This window comes from Prunus persica, chromosome G6 (genome assembly GCF_000346465.2).
Source record: "Prunus persica cultivar Lovell chromosome G6, Prunus_persica_NCBIv2, whole genome shotgun sequence".
Classification (NCBI taxonomy): domain Eukaryota; kingdom Viridiplantae; phylum Streptophyta; class Magnoliopsida; order Rosales; family Rosaceae; genus Prunus; species Prunus persica.
Window position 1 is genome coordinate 20,501,314 of NC_034014.1, and position 19,060 is coordinate 20,520,373.

General features: G+C 36.5%; 2 protein-coding genes across 2 annotated transcripts; one reads left to right on the top strand and one right to left on the bottom strand.

The window, feature by feature from the left end:
* Nucleotides 1,668–3,820, bottom strand: LOC18775406. Its single transcript, XM_007205752.2, has 2 exons — nt 3,070–3,820; nt 1,668–1,904 (listed from the first exon to the last, which is right to left on the bottom strand). The coding sequence occupies exons 1-2, from the start codon at nt 3,715–3,717 to the stop codon at nt 1,839–1,841; spliced, it is 714 nt and encodes a 237-aa protein (XP_007205814.1). The 5' UTR covers nt 3,718–3,820; the 3' UTR covers nt 1,668–1,838.
* LOC109949535 (mediator of RNA polymerase II transcription subunit 15a-like) lies at nt 16,952–18,857 on the top strand. Its single transcript, XM_020565370.1, has 3 exons — nt 16,952–17,940; nt 18,088–18,193; nt 18,635–18,857. Exons 1-3 carry the CDS (start codon nt 17,867–17,869, stop codon nt 18,752–18,754), a joined length of 300 nt encoding a protein of 99 aa, XP_020420959.1. The 5' UTR covers nt 16,952–17,866; the 3' UTR covers nt 18,755–18,857.

The following is a 19,060-nucleotide window of genomic DNA, read 5'->3' on the forward strand; positions in this document are numbered from 1 at the left end:
GGAGCTCTCTTAAAAAATTCAACTCCAACCACACTCCCTAAATTGGAGAGTCATATATACTTTACTTTTTTTTAAATTTAATTACTAATTTTTCAATAATATTTTCATATTCAAATAATGAATATTGCCAAATAATTGTAAGTTTAATTGTTATTTAATTTTGATATTCTATGGTTTTCTGATTTGAAAGGATAGGCTGTCAAAACAAGAAATCATATGAAAAGAATTATATATATATATATATATATAAGTGTTTGTGTTTTGCAAAATACCTACAGGGAAAAGAAATTTTTTTTTCAAAAAAAAGGTGTTTGTGTGTTGCAAAATATATACAGCGAAAAGAAATTTATAAAAAAAAAAAAAAGGCGATCGTGCTCTGCAAAACACCTACAGCGAAAAGTATTTTTGTTTTGCAACAATATAATGCATAAATAAATGATAAAATTAAAGACATCATTAAATAAATACTTAAAATAATAATAAAATATAATAACATTTAATTATAGGGAGTCATTAGGAGTCCTTTCTTTCTCATCAGATTTAGGAACTCCTAGAGATCTCTCTAATTTAGGAGCTGGATAGGGAGCATGGTTAAGGGTGTGTTTTTTCAATTCCTCCCTAAATTTTAACTAAAGAGGTGATTTAGAGAGCTCAATATAAATGCTCAGTGCCATACTTAGAGGTTGCCATCGAAAAAAAATGAAAAGCTAAGTGTCAACTTGGAGGTTGTATATAAATATTGGGTGCCATGGGATTCCAGCCCATGATGGAGCAATTACTAATCCTAGAGTTCTCTAGAGTATTATTAGTGGTACATGAAGGTTGAAATGACTCTTCATATTCCAATGCAAAGCATTGAATTTGGTGGCTGCTGCCTATCCATATGGAATTATGTAGCCCTCTTACTAACGTATGTAATGCTATATTTGGTGCATTGTATGTGGTGATTGCCCTCGTACATTTTTTTGTCCAAGGATTGCCCTCTTACTAACTTATGTATAAAAAGGATTAGGGTTTACATAATGTGGCCAGCTTTATTTGGTTTGAGTGTCCCTTGATCTTATTCAGGACGTTCTATTATGTGATTTGTAGAGTCGGGGTCAGACGTGTTGTCCCCCATTGTAATTCTTCTTTTTATCAATAAAATTTCCCTCGTTCCGTCCAACTCCTTATAAGTTCTTCGAAGGTTTGTTAAATTTTCGATGCGAGACATTTCCTTACATCCTTACACACCGTGGCATGTATGGCTAAATTTCAAGTCTAACACATAGATAATACATTATTGGGTGACATTGAGCACGTGATTGTTAGGCTTCACGCGTGGGCAATCCTAACTCTAATACCATAAAGGAAGTTGAGAGTCTACCCTAAAATTAATTGTTAATGAAAAAATAGCTCAATTCCTTAGAAGCCATTCAAAGGTTTGTTAACTTACCAATGTGAGACGTTTCTTCACATCCTCACATTTTGAATATATATTCTAGGTTGGAGTAGAATGATTGGACTCAACATTGGTTCCTTTAATGTGGCTTTGCTATATATATACACACTCTCAGGCTCGCACTAGAAGAGCTCGCAGCCTGCTTATAATCCTTAAAATTTCGTAAGATTTTTGCAAGGCGTAAACATAATTTGAAAATCCAATAAATAAAAAAATTGGGGGCAAATAATCCGAAAAGAACGACATTGCATCTCATTTAAGCAGCAAATCTGTGAAGACTTCCAAAATAACCAGGTAATAACAAATTAAACCAGCTCAAAATAGAAACATCTTAGAGAAGCTTCAGAATGTCAATTCCAGAGGTGCTAAGTTGAGGTGCTCATGCTGCATTGATATTCTACCTAAGGAACACTTGGGTGAGAACTGACTTTGTCTGCAATGATGCCTTTAGTAGTTTCACACCCTAAAAATAAAGCAAAACAAAAATGATTGTTAGTCTGAATAAAATGACAGTAGAGTTGTGTCAAATTAGCTAGGTTACAACTTAGAGAATTTGTCTCTGGAATAATCCAGCTATAACCAAATAGAATTGAAAGTTCAGATTTATTTAAGCAAACTCAAGAAAATGATGAATTGGTTCACGACTCAAAACCATAGAAAAATTTATGTCTTTAAGCAAACTCGGATTTATTTCCCTACTGTTTCCCTCCTTGATTTATCTATCACAAACAAAGAAATTGAAAAATTTTCAAAGGGCATCAGATGAAAACAAAGATAGAACAGGTATATACAATTAACTATGTATAAATAGTCCCCAAGGGTACAACTTAGAAAGGGAAAACTATCACATCAAACCCTTCTTTGGAAAACTTATCGAAGATCGTTATGTGTTATCAACTTACCACTTATACAGTGGTGGATCCAGGATTTTTCCTCTATAGGGTCAACGTGTAAAAGTTCCTATATTTTTTAGACGAAAATAACTCCAAAAATTAAAATGGTAACACTTGCATTCATAATTTATGGTAAAACACAAACTCCCTTTCATCCATGTCAGTACACATATTCATGTGTTCTACGACTTTAATTGGCTCATGAATATGTTCCTATTTTTGTATCTGTTATAATTTTGAACCTAGTTTGGGTTTAACACAAAAGTTTACTGACATGGAAAATCATGATGTATGAGTATTGCATGTCAAACAGCAGCCAATATAGCCTTCATAGGCTAAAATGCAGGTCAAATAGCATGTCCACAGCGATGTCCACTTTGATCATAATGATAGACAAAGCGGCAGGCCAAGCGTTTAAAAAACAAAAAGGAAGCCAGCGCACGCAGCTGGGCTTAAAGTAGCGCACAGACAGCAGCAACTGGTTGGGGCATTTCGTCGAGCATACGGTGGGCGACTGGTTGGGGCATTTCGTCGAGCATACGGTGGGCGACTGGTTGGGGCATTTCGTCGAGCATACGGTGTTCTTTCCTAAAATAGAACATGTCTCATGTTCGAATCCCCCTCCCATGTCAATCAAGACAATTCATGAAGGCAAACAATCGAAAAGGACTGTATAACCTATAAAGGCACAGATAAGATAGAGCACACCGTTAATAAAGAAATTGGTCGACGTACCTCATCCATTCCTAGATCAACCACCTTCTCTTCAAGGACACCAACATCCTTAACACTGAACCGGCTGAGCAAAGTGATACAAGAAATAGTAGACAAGGGCTTCACTTCGAGATCATCCATTATCATGTATGTAACAAGGCCCTTCACATACCCTACCTTGCCAGCACCGGAATAAGTAGCCTGTACCTCACTAGTCGGTGAAGCAACATAAGTAACGGCGGTGGTCATGGAGTGCTTGCACCCTGGACATATGGCTTTAGGGTCGTCAGCCACATAAGAGATGCGGTAGATGCAACTACCATTCGAACAACGGTAGATCGTCTTTGGAGCATCAGATTTGACATCGGTTAACAAACCAAGGAGGTTAGGTCCAGCAGCAACGGGTTCTTTTGGTTTCAGGAGGGTGTCTTTGTTAAGATTGGGCTGCAAATATTCGTCGTTGAGAGTTTCAACGCTCTCATAAAGTTTGCCTAAGCTACCAACCATGGCATCCTTAGAGAGCAGCCTGATGATAGTGCCAGCCGGAAGAGACAGGAGAGTGAAGAGAAAGTCCACAAAGTCCTTACCCGCTTCAGCAAACAGAACTTTATTGCGCGTTGTGTCAATGAGGAGCTTCAAACTAACGGTGCCAGAGTTAGAGGCTGCCATCGGAAAATGAGGAGGAGGCTGCCAAAGTTAGGGCATCTTCATCTCCAATGATGAAGATTCAAATTGGACAAGTTCTCTCCAATGGGCCGGATTATATGGACCGGACCTGTACTATATTGTGCTTGTGGCATATGTATTAAAATAAAGGAAAAATTTTTTTTGGGGTCGGTTATTTATTTTCTTTGTATGTTTTGGTAAGAAATTAATTTGGGAATGCAACTGACTATATGGTGTGGAAAATTAGACCATTCATAGCAGGGTGACAAATTTTAGGGAGGAATTAAAATAGAGTTTTACTATTTAAACCCCGTATTTTTTTTTGTTCACTCCAATTTTTAATTTAAATTTTCACAATTTCTAATAAAACTCCATTATCTTCTCAAACTAACCTTAAATACACACCTAGCAGAAAAAAAAAAAAATGAAAAACTCATCAACCTCACACCCAACACCCCACTATCAACTGAACCAACAAACTCTTTCAAATTTTCAATGCGATCTCGATATGGACTATACCAATCATATACTTGGAGGTTGGAATGATTATGTCTAAACAGACCAACATTCATCATTCTTGGCGCCTAGAACATCGTAAAGACTTTGAATCTCTACCAACAACATGTTTACTGTGGATTTTCAAATCAATTAGAGGAAATGAACAAGTAATTTTTACATGATCTTTCGACTGCTAGTGGCACAACACAAGCACGAGATGGATTGTGCTCAGAAAGAAGAGCCGCGGCTATTGTTTTTTCAGGAAATAACAGAGCGGTGGGCTTTGTTTTTGTAACAAAGAGCTGTTGACTATCCTTATATGACTCTTTATTTAACCGCAACAAAAATTACTTGCTTAATTTGAAGAAGAGTGGTGGAGTGTGTGGGGTGTGTGAGGTGTGTATGATGTACTAGGGTTAAGTATTAAGTTGGATGACCTTTTTTGTCTTTTTACATTTTTGTCTTTTTACACAATAATAAAACTTAAGAGCTTAATGATTTAAGTATTGGGGTGAACAAAGAAAAGTGTGAGCTTAATGATTTAGCTTCAACCTTACTCCTTATCCACCTCCTAAAATAGGGAGATCTCTAGGAGCTCCTAAATTTGAGGAGAGAAATGACTCATCGTGGCTCCCTATAATATAATGTTGGACCAATCACATTGATTTAAAAAATCTTTATAATATTTATGACTCCTTAAACTGTAATAACCCAAAACAAAATATCTAAAATGAAATAAAATATCTAAAAAGTAAGGATAATATCTTCTAGCAAAAAGACAATTTTGCCCTCACATAATTTAATAGAGAAAAAATTGATTTTTTGATCGAGAAAGAATTTAGAAATTTCGTTTGCGCCATTGCGTAGATCACGGCGAAACGAGTCCGCAGACACGGAGTGGACCCGGATCGGAGTTGTAACGAAGAAAATACGATCAAAATACCGCGAAGGGCAAAATGGTAATTTAGCCAAAAAGTCAGATTTTTAACCCTTTTCCTTCTCTCTCTCCTCATTTCTCTCTCCTCCCGATTTTTTTGCTCCAGCCGCCAACCTTTCCTCCTTCTCCTTGATGTTACGGCCGCCACGCTTGGAGCCGATTTCCGCCGTTGGAATCAAACGAACCACCACTCGACCGCCGTCATTTTATGACCCTTCGCCGGAGTTTCCGTGGCCGGAGATCGCCGGAAAACTCCATTTTGCCGGATTTTCGTGTTCAAACTTCCAACTCAGTTTTCTCTTTCAATTCTCCACCAAAACGATCGAGTAAGGTATGGTTTCTCAGCTATTTTTCGTGGTCTAACTGATGGATATATGGGTTTCGATCGATTTTGGCTCTAGAACGTTCGATTTTCAACTTGAAAATCGGCCGAAAGTTCGGCCGCCGTGATCTACTGTCTCTGATCACTTTTTGGGGTATGTCCAAGAACAAAAGTGACTCCAAATGGGGTGTTTTACCTAGGATAGGAGTTTGGAGTCCTAGTTCTGAGATTTTTCAACCACCCGAAATCGCTTAAGACACCCAAATCTGCCCGCGCGTGCTGGGGCGCGTGGGCGAGGGTGGTGAAGTAATTTTATACAGTTTTGTGACCCTCGTGTCGTCACGAGCACGTAGAATTTCGCGGATCTCGATTCGGAGTCCGTTTGTGCCCCGAACGGATTTTCCATATCGCGCGATCCTTGGGTGCAGTGTCGTCTAATCGTTGGATCGCGCTGAATTTTTGATATGTCGTACTACATGATTCCAGGATCGTGTAGGATTCAACGGATTGCGAATCGGAGTCCCGAATACTCCGAAATCGCGAACCCTGGGGCTAGGGTTTGGATTTTAAGCGATAACGCGATTTCGGCTAATCCGACCGCCCGTTTCGGACCGAATTCGCAGAACATGGCTCCTTCTCTATGAGGAATCTTCAGAGAAGCCCAGATTGGCCATCGGAGATCATGGACCCCACGGGTCCCGGGTCGGCCGATCGGGCAGCTTATCGCTTAACTAAGCGTCGGGTCTTCCAAAACTGATCTAAGAGTCTGAAAGGCTAAAGTGGGTATAAGGAAAATTTTATAACGAGTGCGCGTATTTCTAGGAGCCGGGGGCAGGGTGTTTAATTTAAATTCTTTTTATTCAGCAGTTTATTAATTTATTATTCATGGATAGTCAGGCCCCAGAGATCCAGTCGTCCCGCAGAAGGGACCTTCGAAGGGTCCAATTAGCTCAGACCATCAGTGAGTGGACTTTCTTTCATAAATGATTTTATATAAATGAGTTATATAAAGCTTTTTATAAATGAGTTTATATGAGTAAATTTCATTATTTGATTTTGAATAAGTTTTACTGAATGTTTTCCGAGCATGGTTTGTGCCGTAAAAATATCTTTATTTCTATGCTGCTTAGTTGAACATGGTAGAACGTGACAGAAAGCAGAGTTGAGATTTATATCAGAGAAAATAGCAGCTTAGTTTCAGACTTGCCAAATATAGTGAATTATCAGATTTTTCTAAATTAGAACCACCATGTACCCGCTTGTTTTTGGTGATTACCCTCATACGGACCAATGTTTACGGACATCCAGTCTGTTTACAGTTCTGTCAGTGCACTTGACATTGCCTCACGAGTTTCGGGGACGCTCGGACTGTGAGTGCCAGGATTTGCGGCTCGGCTGACTCTGTGTCCCCGAGACGTGCCAGGATTTGCGGCTCGGCTGACTCTGTGTCCCCGAGACCTGCCAGAATTTGTGGCTCGGCTGACTCTGTGTCCCCGAGACCTGCCAGGATTTGCGGCTCGGCAGACTTGGTGTCCCGAGACCTGCCAGGATTGCGGCTGGGCTGACTCTGTGTCCCCGAGACCTGCCAGGATTGCGGACCAGGCTGACTGCGGTCCCCTGTATCTTGCCAGAGCGGCTCGAGTCGACTTGGTGTCATCGGGACCTGCCGGCGGATCAGGCTGACCATAGTCCTCTGATTTCGCCAGTTTGCGGCTCGGGTAGCCTGCGTGACGCCCGAGACCTGCCAGGGGAATTGACGGATTTTCAGGGGTACACTCAGGTGGTAGTTTTAAAGTAATTTGAGCACTTTTATGCAGCTATTGTTTTTCAATCATCTTATATCAGTTTTCTCAATAAACGTGCATGTTGTATCTCTTCATATAATTGTTCAGCTTTACGAATCTATATACATACTGTTACATATTTATATTTAGAGGAATACTTTATATTAAACACAGGTGAACTTTAGCTTTACTTATCAAGTTATTTTTACTATGGGGGTTACTATGATTGTAAACTGTTTTCCAGAACCTTATGTTTGGTCCACTCACATTTTTAACCTGTTTTTCGCCCCCAGGCCGTAGAAGTACGCAGGATCCACCACCGGGCCATCCCTAGCTTCCGCACCACCAAGTAAGGTAGAGTTTTGTGGATAAATTCTTGAAATCCTGTGAACTTTAGAATTTGCTCTGATATCTGGTTTTAGTGGAAAACTGAAGCTGGCAAATAAGTGGTTATCCTAGTCTGGCTGTTGGTGTGATATTTGAGCTTGTTTGACAGGTGGAAGATTTTGGGATTGGTCAAATTACAGGGGAGACTCTGTCGAATTTTCGGCAGAAGCCTAAGGGAAATTTTAAAAAGAATTTGAAACAAGAAGGGTAAAAAGGTCTTTTGTGCCCGACATTCGCCAGGTGTCGGACACGCACAGGACTTGGCTCGAATTCCAAAGTGGAAATTGGGTCGGGTCCTGTCATAAACTATGGAGTATGTATGATTGAAGTTCAAATTTTATAGAGAGCTCCTAAAATAGTTTTTTTGTATTTTTTTTAAACTAAATTTTAACTAAAAAAATAGAGAGAGCATGATTTGTAGATGCTAGAGGCTAAAGCTAAATGAAGGGGGCAATGGGTCGTGTCGTGTCGGGATAATAAACGTGTCAAGAATGATCAACCCAAAACTGACCCATTTAATAAATGCGTCGTGTCGGGTTCAAGTTGTCTTAAACAGGTATTAAACAAGTTGTTTGGTTAATAACTTGTTTAATAAAAAGTGGTAGCAATTAATAAAGCAACATCAATATGTACAAAAAACCATAAACTTCGATGACCCTTGATTAAATTTCATAACAATTCAAAAAATTAAAAAAAAAAATAAAGAAACTAGTTGTCCACAGCAAGAGACTTTAGTTTGGCCTTTTGGACATCCTCTCTTGGGTTTTCACTCATTGCTTATTGGGCTCATCACTTGAGCTTCCAAAGATCACTCTCTTAGCAAGAGAGAAACTTGTTTTGTGATCTCCTTGCTTGCGTTTACCCGGTTTCTCCAAGGCCTTCAGCTGCTCTTGCAAGTCTCTAGAGTAAATAGCTACCATATCTGATAGCTGTTTATTCTCCTCCTGCAACATTTCAAGATGGAATCGCGTCTCTTTCAGATCTTTGCCCTCCCCCTTTTCAATTTTTGGATGACGCTCTGACAATCTTCAACCAAATGTCATTTTGCCACTAACTAAGCTCTTAGCACTTGCACTTCATGAGATTTCACTATAAGGCGATGACCCACACTTGTGACTGATGCTGCACTTTGCACGCTCAATACCATGGCATCCTTACTACCATGTTATCATCCCCTGTTCCCAGAACACAAACATCCCTTGGAGTCACGAAACTCCTCACAACTCCAATGCTAACATCGTTGTCTATGAGTATTGAATCGTTTATTATAATGGGCCCTCGTGAGGAAGCAAAGTAGAGCATCCACACTGGTGCAACCTCAGGTAGGTTCAGATCGAGAGAAATGGGAAGGAAGAAAATTGGCGGAGCTAGGTTTTATTTATTTTTTAATTTTATATATTTATTTATTTATTTTTGAGTTGTGATTTTGTATTTTCCCCTCTTTTCCTTTTATAGATGAACCCTAGCCACTGGCATTCCACCTGTCCCCAAATAATTTATCGCGACATGACATTTCTGAACGTACGTGTTCAGCAAAGTCGTCAGGACTTTTCATGACACCCGTAATTTTTTCTTAGGGATTTGTAGGGACCTTGTTATCACTCGGAATTTCTGAAACAACTATCAATCATGTTTTGTCATTACATTAAAAAAAATCATAACTTTGGGCGGAGAGAAAGAAAAAAGAAAAAAAGAGAGAAGGAAAAGAAAGATAGAGAAGGGAGAAAGAAAAGAAAGAAAAAAGAAAGAGAGAAAAGAGAGAGAACAAAGAAACAAAAGAAAACTAGCGGAGAGAAAGAAAAAAGAAGACAGAGAGAAGAGAAAAGAGAAAGAAAAAAGAAAGAGAGAGAGAGGAGAGGAGAGAGAAGAGGGAAAGAAAAGAAAGAAAAAATAAAGGGAGAGAGAAGATAGGAGAGAAAGAGAAGAATTTTTATTTATTTATAAGTGGTGGGAAGAGATTGACCCAAAAATGACCCGAATTTTAATCGTTTTGAATTTGCTAATTTCTCGTGTAGGTTTCGAATCGTGTCCGAAATTGCCACCCTTGAATATTGGTTCCCTTTTACCTTCTATTCTTATTTGGTTCTCGTCTTGAAGCTCTCTCAAGTATCAAGCTCGGATATCTCATTGGGATGGCAATGTGACTATCCCTATCCCCACCTTCATACTCATATTATTCAAAATGGAGATTCCTCATCCCCTCATTCGTTAGGAGAACAAATTTCCCACCCTGCCACATTACAAAATACAAATAAAAAATAATTTATGAATGAGAAAAAAAAGTTCGAAACTAAATATACAACACAAAACTTTTAGTTTAGACTTACATTTTTTTAAATGTATTATTTAATTCAATATATAATATGATATGTGGAACATAAAATTTGGTGAGAGTCTACGGAAGAGAGACTTAACAATATATTCAAATGAAAAGTAAATAATATATATTCTAAACAGGGTGGGTTCGGGTTGGGGATTAAGAGAATTTATAGAATACCATCCCTACCTCGCCCAGAACATCATATCCGAAAATTTTCCCAAAATCCATCCCCATATCCAATTTCTATCTTTCATACCCGACCTATTAGAGTTAAAGGCCCACGAAGAGCCTAATTCAGGGGAAAAATTGTCATTCCTCTGCTTTGCAATCTCTTGCTCAAGGTAATTGTTTGTACCAAAATTGGAAATTTGTCTTGGATAAACTAAGGGATTTTGGTCATTGCACAGTACCAATATATGGCTCATTTTTGCTTAAATTATGGCTGGTTCATGAACTAATTCTAGCCAATCCTAGTTGATTGAAGAAAGAAGTTCCTAGCTAGAATGAAGAATTGAGTGGTAGCTTTAAAAAATATATATTGAATGGAGCAATGATGAAGATGTTGGAAAGGGCGGCGCACCAGCAAACAAAGGATAACAAAATGGAATGGAAAGGAAATATAAAATAATGATAGTGCAGTGTTGTAAAATGAACGAGATATGTAAGAATATTGAGCTACATGTAAAGTAAATGAGACATAATATTTAACGAGGTTTGGCCATGCCTACGTCCTCGGAGAACAGCATCAGTAACTTTTCACTATGTAAAATAATAGGGCTATATCTTTAGTGTTCACAATCTCACTGGCTCACTGATTTTTCTCTCTGCTCTCTCCTCTCACTCTTCCTCTTTCTTCCTTCTTTGCCGGGGCTTTCTTTCTTTCTCACTTGGTGTGCTCTCATCCTTTTTTTGGAGAGATATCTTTTCTACTGATGGAGGTATCTATTTACAGCCCAAAATATTGGCTGATCACTCACAAGCATTTGGCTTCACTCGAATGTTTGGCAGACAAGCATCATTATTATTCTTCAATCAATTGGGTAGTGGGTTCTACCATTTTGGGCTCCATTATTGACTTTACAACATTCCCCCTTGGAGACCACAAATGATATGACGGTTGCCTCATTCAAATCTTGCTTGAAGAAAACCAAATGAGGTAGAAAACTAATGGAAGGAAGAAGAGTACAACAATTAGTATAGCATACTTCTGGATGCTCCTCCTAATGAATATATCCCCCTGATATCTTCATGACTATCTTTCTAGAGGGAAGATCTTTCGAACTGAGTGAGGGATGTAGCCATCAACAATTCATGTAGTTGACTAAGTAAATATATTTTAAGTGAGCTATCTCTATGTAAATCATAGAAATTTTCAGAGTCAGCATATCAAACAAAACTTGGGCTATTTGTAAGTTCACTTGAAAATAATATGATTGTATATGGTGTTTTGCAGAGATAGCATCAAATATGCTTCACATCATCCCAAAGTGGTGGTGATGGAGCTGTGCTTTATCTGGAAAATACAATGTCTGGTCCTGTATACTTCTGGAATATCATTTAAGTGCCCAAACGGATAATCCACATAAAAATGCTTCAATACTTTCTTAGTATAAGCAAGAATCTTGTTGGCATTATGCTCAACCTTCAAGTCGAGACAAATATTTCTTTAACCCTTCAGGAGTTTTAACCAAGTATTAACTCTTTAGGAGTTCTGATCAATTATCAACTCTTCAGGAGTTGTAATGTGGTGCAACCATATCATAATTAATAAACTCATTGAGGCAATTTATACATATTAGTATTGAGTACAAAATTTGTGCTTCAAGCACATATCCTTCAGAGACTTGCTTCATGCAATTTCAATCATTCAGGGATTTTATTTAAGGAATTACACTTCATGACACATTATATAGCTTTATATCCATCTATTTGTTCTTCTTGTATATCTTTAAAGAATCGCTTCTGGCGATATGCTCTGTGCATTTAATAACCCTTAAAGATAACACGTTGGTCTCCGTAAATGTGCAATAAGAAGGCACAATTGCATCTATAACATTCCTTGTTTATATCAGAAACATTGTGTCATACAAAGTGAGTGTATTCCTCTTTATTCCGAATACCCAGGTATAACTTTCAGGGTTAACATATTTTGGGGTTCGTCTTACGGGTTTGTTCCTTCATGTTCACTCTCATCTATATAATGGAATTGCCTCTTTTCATTTTTGGCTAATGATATTGTCGACATTTAATAATAGAACATGGTTCCAATCAACATAGCCCATTGATGATTTGAGTAGCTACTCCAAAATCAAAAATTGTCATTCATCAATTCATGATCCCACTATTCTTATGTGCGTGTGCATGCATCAATTAGAAGCATTTCTTTGCTTTTGGGTACCCAAGCCACTTCAGGGGGCTTTTATTGTAATATAGTAGTGAAGAGCATTAACTACTATATACCCAAAACTTCAAGTTCGGGATTTCTCATTTATTAGGATCCATGGGCTTCCGACCCAGATAATATAATATAACAAAATATGTGGGGAGCCTCAATTCATCATTTGAGGTTTATCCTGATGTTATCCATTTCACGGTGTATTCTTAACAACCAGAATTTACAAGATATATTTCTTCCTTGAGGTGTCGATTTTAAATAGAATCGAACTTTATTAAATTCATTATTTTCTTATACCAAAGAAATATGTGGTGTACCACAATTTGCAATAATACCTCAAGGGTTGTCCATTTAACTGTTGGAACTTCAGGTTCTCAATATTGTCAGATTTTGAACTTCAGGCCAAAATCGCATATTTTCATAATATGGACATTTTTATAATTTCCTATACATATTTCGGGACTTCAGGCCCTTACATAATTATCCATGTTTTAAGGAGCTTCTAGCATCTCATTTAATTGCTCATTCATGAGTTTAAGGAACTAAAGGTTCCCTTTTGTATATAGTGACGATTTACCTAAAATGGTACTATTCATCAGGTCATGAATACGTGTCTATTTATGCGTACAATACATTTGCCAGTACAGTTATTATTCATGTGTACTGTACTATGAACCAATACGGTACTATTACATTATCAAGGAACTCCAGGTCCTTATTTACATTTCAAAGATCAAGGATCTCAAGTCTGATAACTTGTTTACAAATATAGTACTGAAAAGACTACCAGCTCTCATATCATTATCATCATCAAGGATCTTCAGGTCCTGATGTAGTTGTATGATAAGGATTAAGGAACTTCTGGTCCTAATCTTTATATGCTGTAAAACTCATCATATTATACAATTTATTCATAAAATAAATTGCTTATACAGACCATATTTTAAATAAAGGTAAATGTGCGGTAAAATAAATTCATAAATTAAATTACTTGTTGCATATACTTTAATTCCGCACCATACTTTAAATAATAAAGTATATGTGCGATAAAGTAAATGTACTTGTATGGGCACTAATTCTACTCCATACTTTTAAATAAAAAGTAAGGGCAGTTGTGTGGACGATAAACTTTCTTTACACTTTTAAATAAATATTATTGTATGAGTAATAAAACTGCACCATACTGTAAATAAAGTAAATGTGGGGATAAAACCGCCACCTAACAATAAAGTAAGAAAAATGTGTTGATGGAAGGAAGAAAAGTAGTAAAGGAGCTGTGGTCTGCTAGAGAGAGGAAGCTGCTGACTTTTATAAGAGAGAGATATATGAGCAAAGTCACCGAAAAATGATAACTTTATGTCTCTTTACCATATTCATTTATTTTATTGATATTGTATACTATTCAATACCACTTCCTCATGCTTGACCATACAAAGAGAGTTTGTACTAGTGGCAGTTGAGAAAGCAACAAGATTGGAAGCATACGCATATGCACAAAGACTACTTTAACTTGGTAATGATGGTCCATGTTGATTGCACTTACCCTTAGTATTATTAACGGCCTCCCATTGATAATATGTTAATAGTACAAAGGGTCCATTTTATTAGTGGTTAGTAATAGGAAAGTAAATAAATATAGTAAATTATATTCTCATCAAATCATCATTCCATATTCATATTATATATATATATATATATCAATACATATATAGTGGTCATATCAAAGTGCAATCAACATGGACCATCATTACCAAGTTAAAGTGGTTTTTGTGCATATGCGTATGCTTCCAATCGTGTTGCTTTCTCACCTATCACTAGTACAAACTCTCTTTGTATGGTTAAGCATGATGAAGTGGTATTGAATAGTATAGAATATCAATAAAATAAATGAATAAGATAAAGAGATTTAAAGCTTATCATTTTTATGTGGCTTTGCTCATATATCTCTCTCTTATAAAAGTTAGCATCTTCCTTTCTCTAGTAGACCACAGTTCCTCTACTACTTTTCTTCCTTCCATCAACGCAATGATTAGTAGTATAAATAATAGTGCAGCACATAAAACTATACCTGAGAATTTTTCGTGCTGATAACATGTTGTAAAATGAACCGGATATGCGAGAATATTAAGCTGCATATAAAGTAAATGAGACACAATATTTAACGAGGATCAGCCATGCCTACGTCCTCGGAGAGCAGTAGCAGTAACTTTTCACTATGTAAAATAATAGGGCTACATCTTTAGTGTTTACAATCTCACTGGCTCACTGATTTTTCTCTCTGCTCTCTCCTCTCACTCTTCCTCTTTCTTCCTTCTCTGACGGGGCTTCCTTTCTCACTTGGTGTGCTCTCATCCTTTTTCTGGAGAGATTCTACTGATGGAGGTGTCTATTTATAGGCCAAAATATTGGCTGTTCACTCACAAGCATTTAGCTTCACTCGAATGTTTGGCAGACAAGCATTATTATTATTCTTCAATCAATTAGGTAGTGGTTCTACCATTTTGAGCTCCATTATTAACTTTACAACATGTAGGAGCTTGTTCTAAAAGAGTCTGTATTTTTATCCCTTTTTTTTTTCTTCTATTTTTGGAATGCAACGATTTGAGAAGGGGGCACTTTTTCCTAGGATTCAAACTTGTGACCAATAACGAGGGGTAGAGACCTCACCACTGTGGTAAACCCCTCAGCTTTATCCTTGCTTTTTTGGCACTAATTCGTTCCTACCCACCCCACTCACCATTTGGTGGCAAGTAGAGGAATTGTTTTATTTTTTTAATCATAATGGATCCAGCCTTCATCATTGGAGCCACTCACCACCCGGGAGGATCTCGTTTATAAATAGCAGCAATCAAGCTCGAAGGAGAACTACAATCAAACAAATCAAACAACCAAAAAACTCAAAATAAAGCTTCAAACTCAAAGCTCACAATCCAAGGCCTTCGAATAGAGGGGAGGCCTTGGGCATAGACTGGTAAGGCCGCCGTTTAGGTCTCTAAATTGAGAGGGCCCCAATTTGCATAAACTTTTATATATACATACGTATGTTATTTTTTTAAAATATACTATATTAATATTATGTTAGACCCAAATATTGTAAAAAATAAAATCCCAATTATTCATTGTAAAACTAAAACGGGGAAATTCAACAAACAGCCCATTATTATTTAAACTTATAGCTTAAGTCAATTAATCTAGTTGAATGGAAAATTTTAATAAATAAAAAAGTTAACCTAGTTGAACAAGGTAAGAAATAAAATACAAGGATGATCTATTTAAGAGTTTCTATTGCTGAGCGTATAACAGTTGAGTTGAGGTTTCGACAAAATTCAACAAAAAAAAAAGCAATTGAAGAAAGATTGAATGGCTTAATTAGCTATGCTATCCATTGAAAAAGACATGGTAGAAAATTTTGATTATGTAAAGTTAATTGATACTTTTGCATCAAAAAATGCAAGATGAGTGATATTTAAGTGATGTTTTGATACATTTTATAAAGTTGTTATGTGAATTACATGTTGTTTGTTTCTTTTTTATGTTACAATTGTGACTTTGAATTCATATAACTTTTTTTTAATAAAATTATTGGAAAAAAAACTCAGATAAATATATACAAAGGGTAAAAAAGCCACATTTTGTTAGTTCTCCTAGGGCCTCTAAAACATTAGGACTGCCACTTAAGTGTGGGCACGGTTCGGTTTGAACCGGTTTTGGCCTCAAATTAGAACCGATCTGGTACTATTATCCGGTTTGGTTTGGTTTGGTTTTAATAAAAAAATTTCAAAAACTGTCTAATTCGGTTTGAACCGATTCTAGTCCGGTTCGGTTTTGAACCGGATTATAAAAATTATTATTTTTAATTATTATTTAATACAATTCTCAATTGAAATATTATTTTTTTACTTGAAAATTAACAAATTATTCAATTTCATATAAAAGATAAATATTAAAGTTAAAAAAGAGAGATATTTTGAAATTGAACTTGGATAAATATTAGTTTTTTTTTAAAGTGAAATTTAAAATATAGCATTAAATATAAATATATATTGAAATTATATATTTTTTAATTTGACCGGTTCGGTTCAGTCCAATCCGATTTTTGAAGACATGGAATCGAATCCGAAACCGGTCCAAACCGGTTCGGTTCAATTTTTGACTAGTTGTTGACTTTTTGGTCAACTCAGTCTTTTTCCGATTTAATTCGGTGCGATTCGACTCGGATTTTCTGTTCGCCGGTTTGAGTGCCCACCCTTACTGCCACTATCGAATGCAGAAGCCTTTTTTTCACAGCAAAGGTGCCAGAACCTCCGGCTATTCTTGCTGTTCTGCCAGAAATCCAGGCATCTCAATGGCTTGCTTTCGATTGAAGAAATCATTTGCCTTGTTGAAAGTTAAACCAAACCCACCGAATTCAGACCCAAAAAAAAAAAACCCACCGAATTCAAAGCTATAATATTATTTTATTCACTTTGCAAAAGCATGCCCATGCTTTATGTAGGACATGTTTTGTTTATTGCCTCAACGAGTCATGCTTTCGGTGCTGACTACTCTCTAGTCTCCAGGATGTTTTCTGTTTTTGCTAAAAAGTCTCCCTCTCAAAAGAGGTGCCTCTATTTGTATTGGAGCTGTTGCTGTTTTGATCAGATTGAATTGAACTTATCTGTTTTTGCTCCAGTCTTCTTCCTTCTATTTCTTCAACATGCCTAAATTCAAGTTTGTATTTCATTCTGTCTTACTACTTGTTGTACTGGATAAATATTGAAGTCCTTACTCAATTTAAGGCAAAAAAAGAAAAGAAAAAAAGAATCTATATTGGGCCAGTTTTCCATTGAAGTTGCAATCCACTTTATTTTTGTGTAATTTGTTTGACAGTTTGGTTAGATTTCATGGATACCAACGATTGGAGGCAACTCTCGTCTGGTGAATTCATGACAAAGAACTATCAAGATACATTTTAGGTTATTGTACATATTACTAAACAAAATTTGTGATGGAGACGTCAAGTAATGTAATGCCATTTAAAATTAGAACCTAATTTATATCGATGCATCATTAATAAACAAAATTTAGAAGCTAAACTAACCTGATTTCCCCTTACATTATTTGCTCTTCGTTCTCTTGTTGAAAACTCTCTAAACCTCTTATATCTCACTCTGGTCTCCAACTCCAGCCCCTGGTAACCTTTCTACTTCCCCAATCTATTGCTCAAGTTAATACTACAAGTTGAACTTGCGGACATGTTGGTTAGGCAAGTTGGTCAAGACAATGTGTCCGCCTCAAGTTCGCATCCCTTCCCCATAAGTAGTTTAGAATATTGCTTATATATATAAGAAGATATATTCCAAGTTCATATTTCTATTCCATTACTTCTAAAAAAATAAAAAAAATAAAAAAATAAAAAAATAAAAAATAAAGGGAAACAGAAAAACAAGAAACTGCACTTTCATTGAAGTTGCAACCCAATTTTTTCGTCTTAAATCTTTAGTACTGCTGGTTTGGTTTGGCAGATTTGATGGATGCTGACAGGATTGGAGGACCCAGTTTCTCCCAAGTTCACGGCAAAGAATTGTCGTCAAGAATCAAGATGTAAGGGTCACTGTGTCAACAGATTATACAGATACATTTTAGGTTATTGATTAATTACATGTTATTACGTTTAAGTGTTATTGTTTTGTTTGAGCTCTCCTGATAATCAGTACTAGTAACATTTGATTAAATGTATTGCTTATGCAGAATGGATGCAATAAGGAGGTATCCTCCCTTCTCCTGGGACGGATTAGATGAAATCAGAACTGCTGTAAAGATAGAGGACAAAATTTATGATGTTGCCTTAAGCCAGGTATAACCAAGGTTTCCTAACTATTTTTCATTGTACATTTTGCTAACAGAGAAGAATGAGAGAGAGAGAGAGAGAGAGAAATCTACAATATTCATAGAAAATAAACAGAGGAAAAGATTTCTGAATTTCTCAGTATATTGAATTGTTGTACAAGAGAATTCAGCCCTGCCAAAAATCAACCATAAAATTTTCATTTAGCTATTTGAAATCATTGATTTTATTTCAAGCACTATGTTTTTCTATCTAATTTTTTCACAATGAGATGTCTAAAATGTTTCCAGTTTGAGTAATTTTTTGTTTTTATTTGTTTACGATAATGATCATTGGATTTAAAATGGATCGTTCGAATCATTGAAATTTACATGTGTATTGTTTATTTTTCAACCTCCTGCTATTGTAGCTAAACGTGTAATCTAAGTTCTGTGTGCATCTATTGTCCAGACGGATTATCTACGGACAATTTCTCTAAAGATGATCATGATTGCGTCGAGGCCTGAGTCTCTTGGCCGAATGCGACCATCAAACCTGAAACGACGTCGCATCCTTGCTAGAGATTTGTAACAAGTTTTTTGACTTGGTCTTATATAAAATGTATATATCAAATAAACTATCACAGAAACTCAGCAGAAAAACGAAGTAACAAGAAGCAGTTCCTAGGCTAGTTGCAAAATTCCTGATTTAATTTTCTGAAATTACTCTATACTTTATGCGCTTGGTCATCTTGATGTTATAATTTTGTCAGTTTGTCCTATAAAGAGCAGGTCCTAATAAATTAGCCATTCTAATCGATTTGAATATGAGATTGATCCATACTGTTTCTTTTCTTTTCTTTTTTCAGGGCATCATTCAAACTAGACTTAGAATAGT

Coding starts and splice junctions, on each gene's coding strand:
- LOC18775406 (XM_007205752.2), bottom strand. CDS start 3,717: ATGGCAGCCTCTAACTCTGGCACCGTTAGTTTGAAGCTCCTCATTGAC. Junction 1,905..3,069: donor TTGATCTAGGAATGGATGAG/GTACGTCGACCA, acceptor CTTTATTTTTAG/GGTGTGAAACTACTAAAGGC.
- LOC109949535 (XM_020565370.1), top strand. CDS start 17,867: ATGGATGCTGACAGGATTGGAGGACCCAGTTTCTCCCAAGTTCACGGC. Junction 17,941..18,087: donor TTGTCGTCAAGAATCAAGAT/GTAAGGGTCACT, acceptor TTGCTTATGCAG/AATGGATGCAATAAGGAGGT. Junction 18,194..18,634: donor ATGATGTTGCCTTAAGCCAG/GTATAACCAAGG, acceptor TCTATTGTCCAG/ACGGATTATCTACGGACAAT.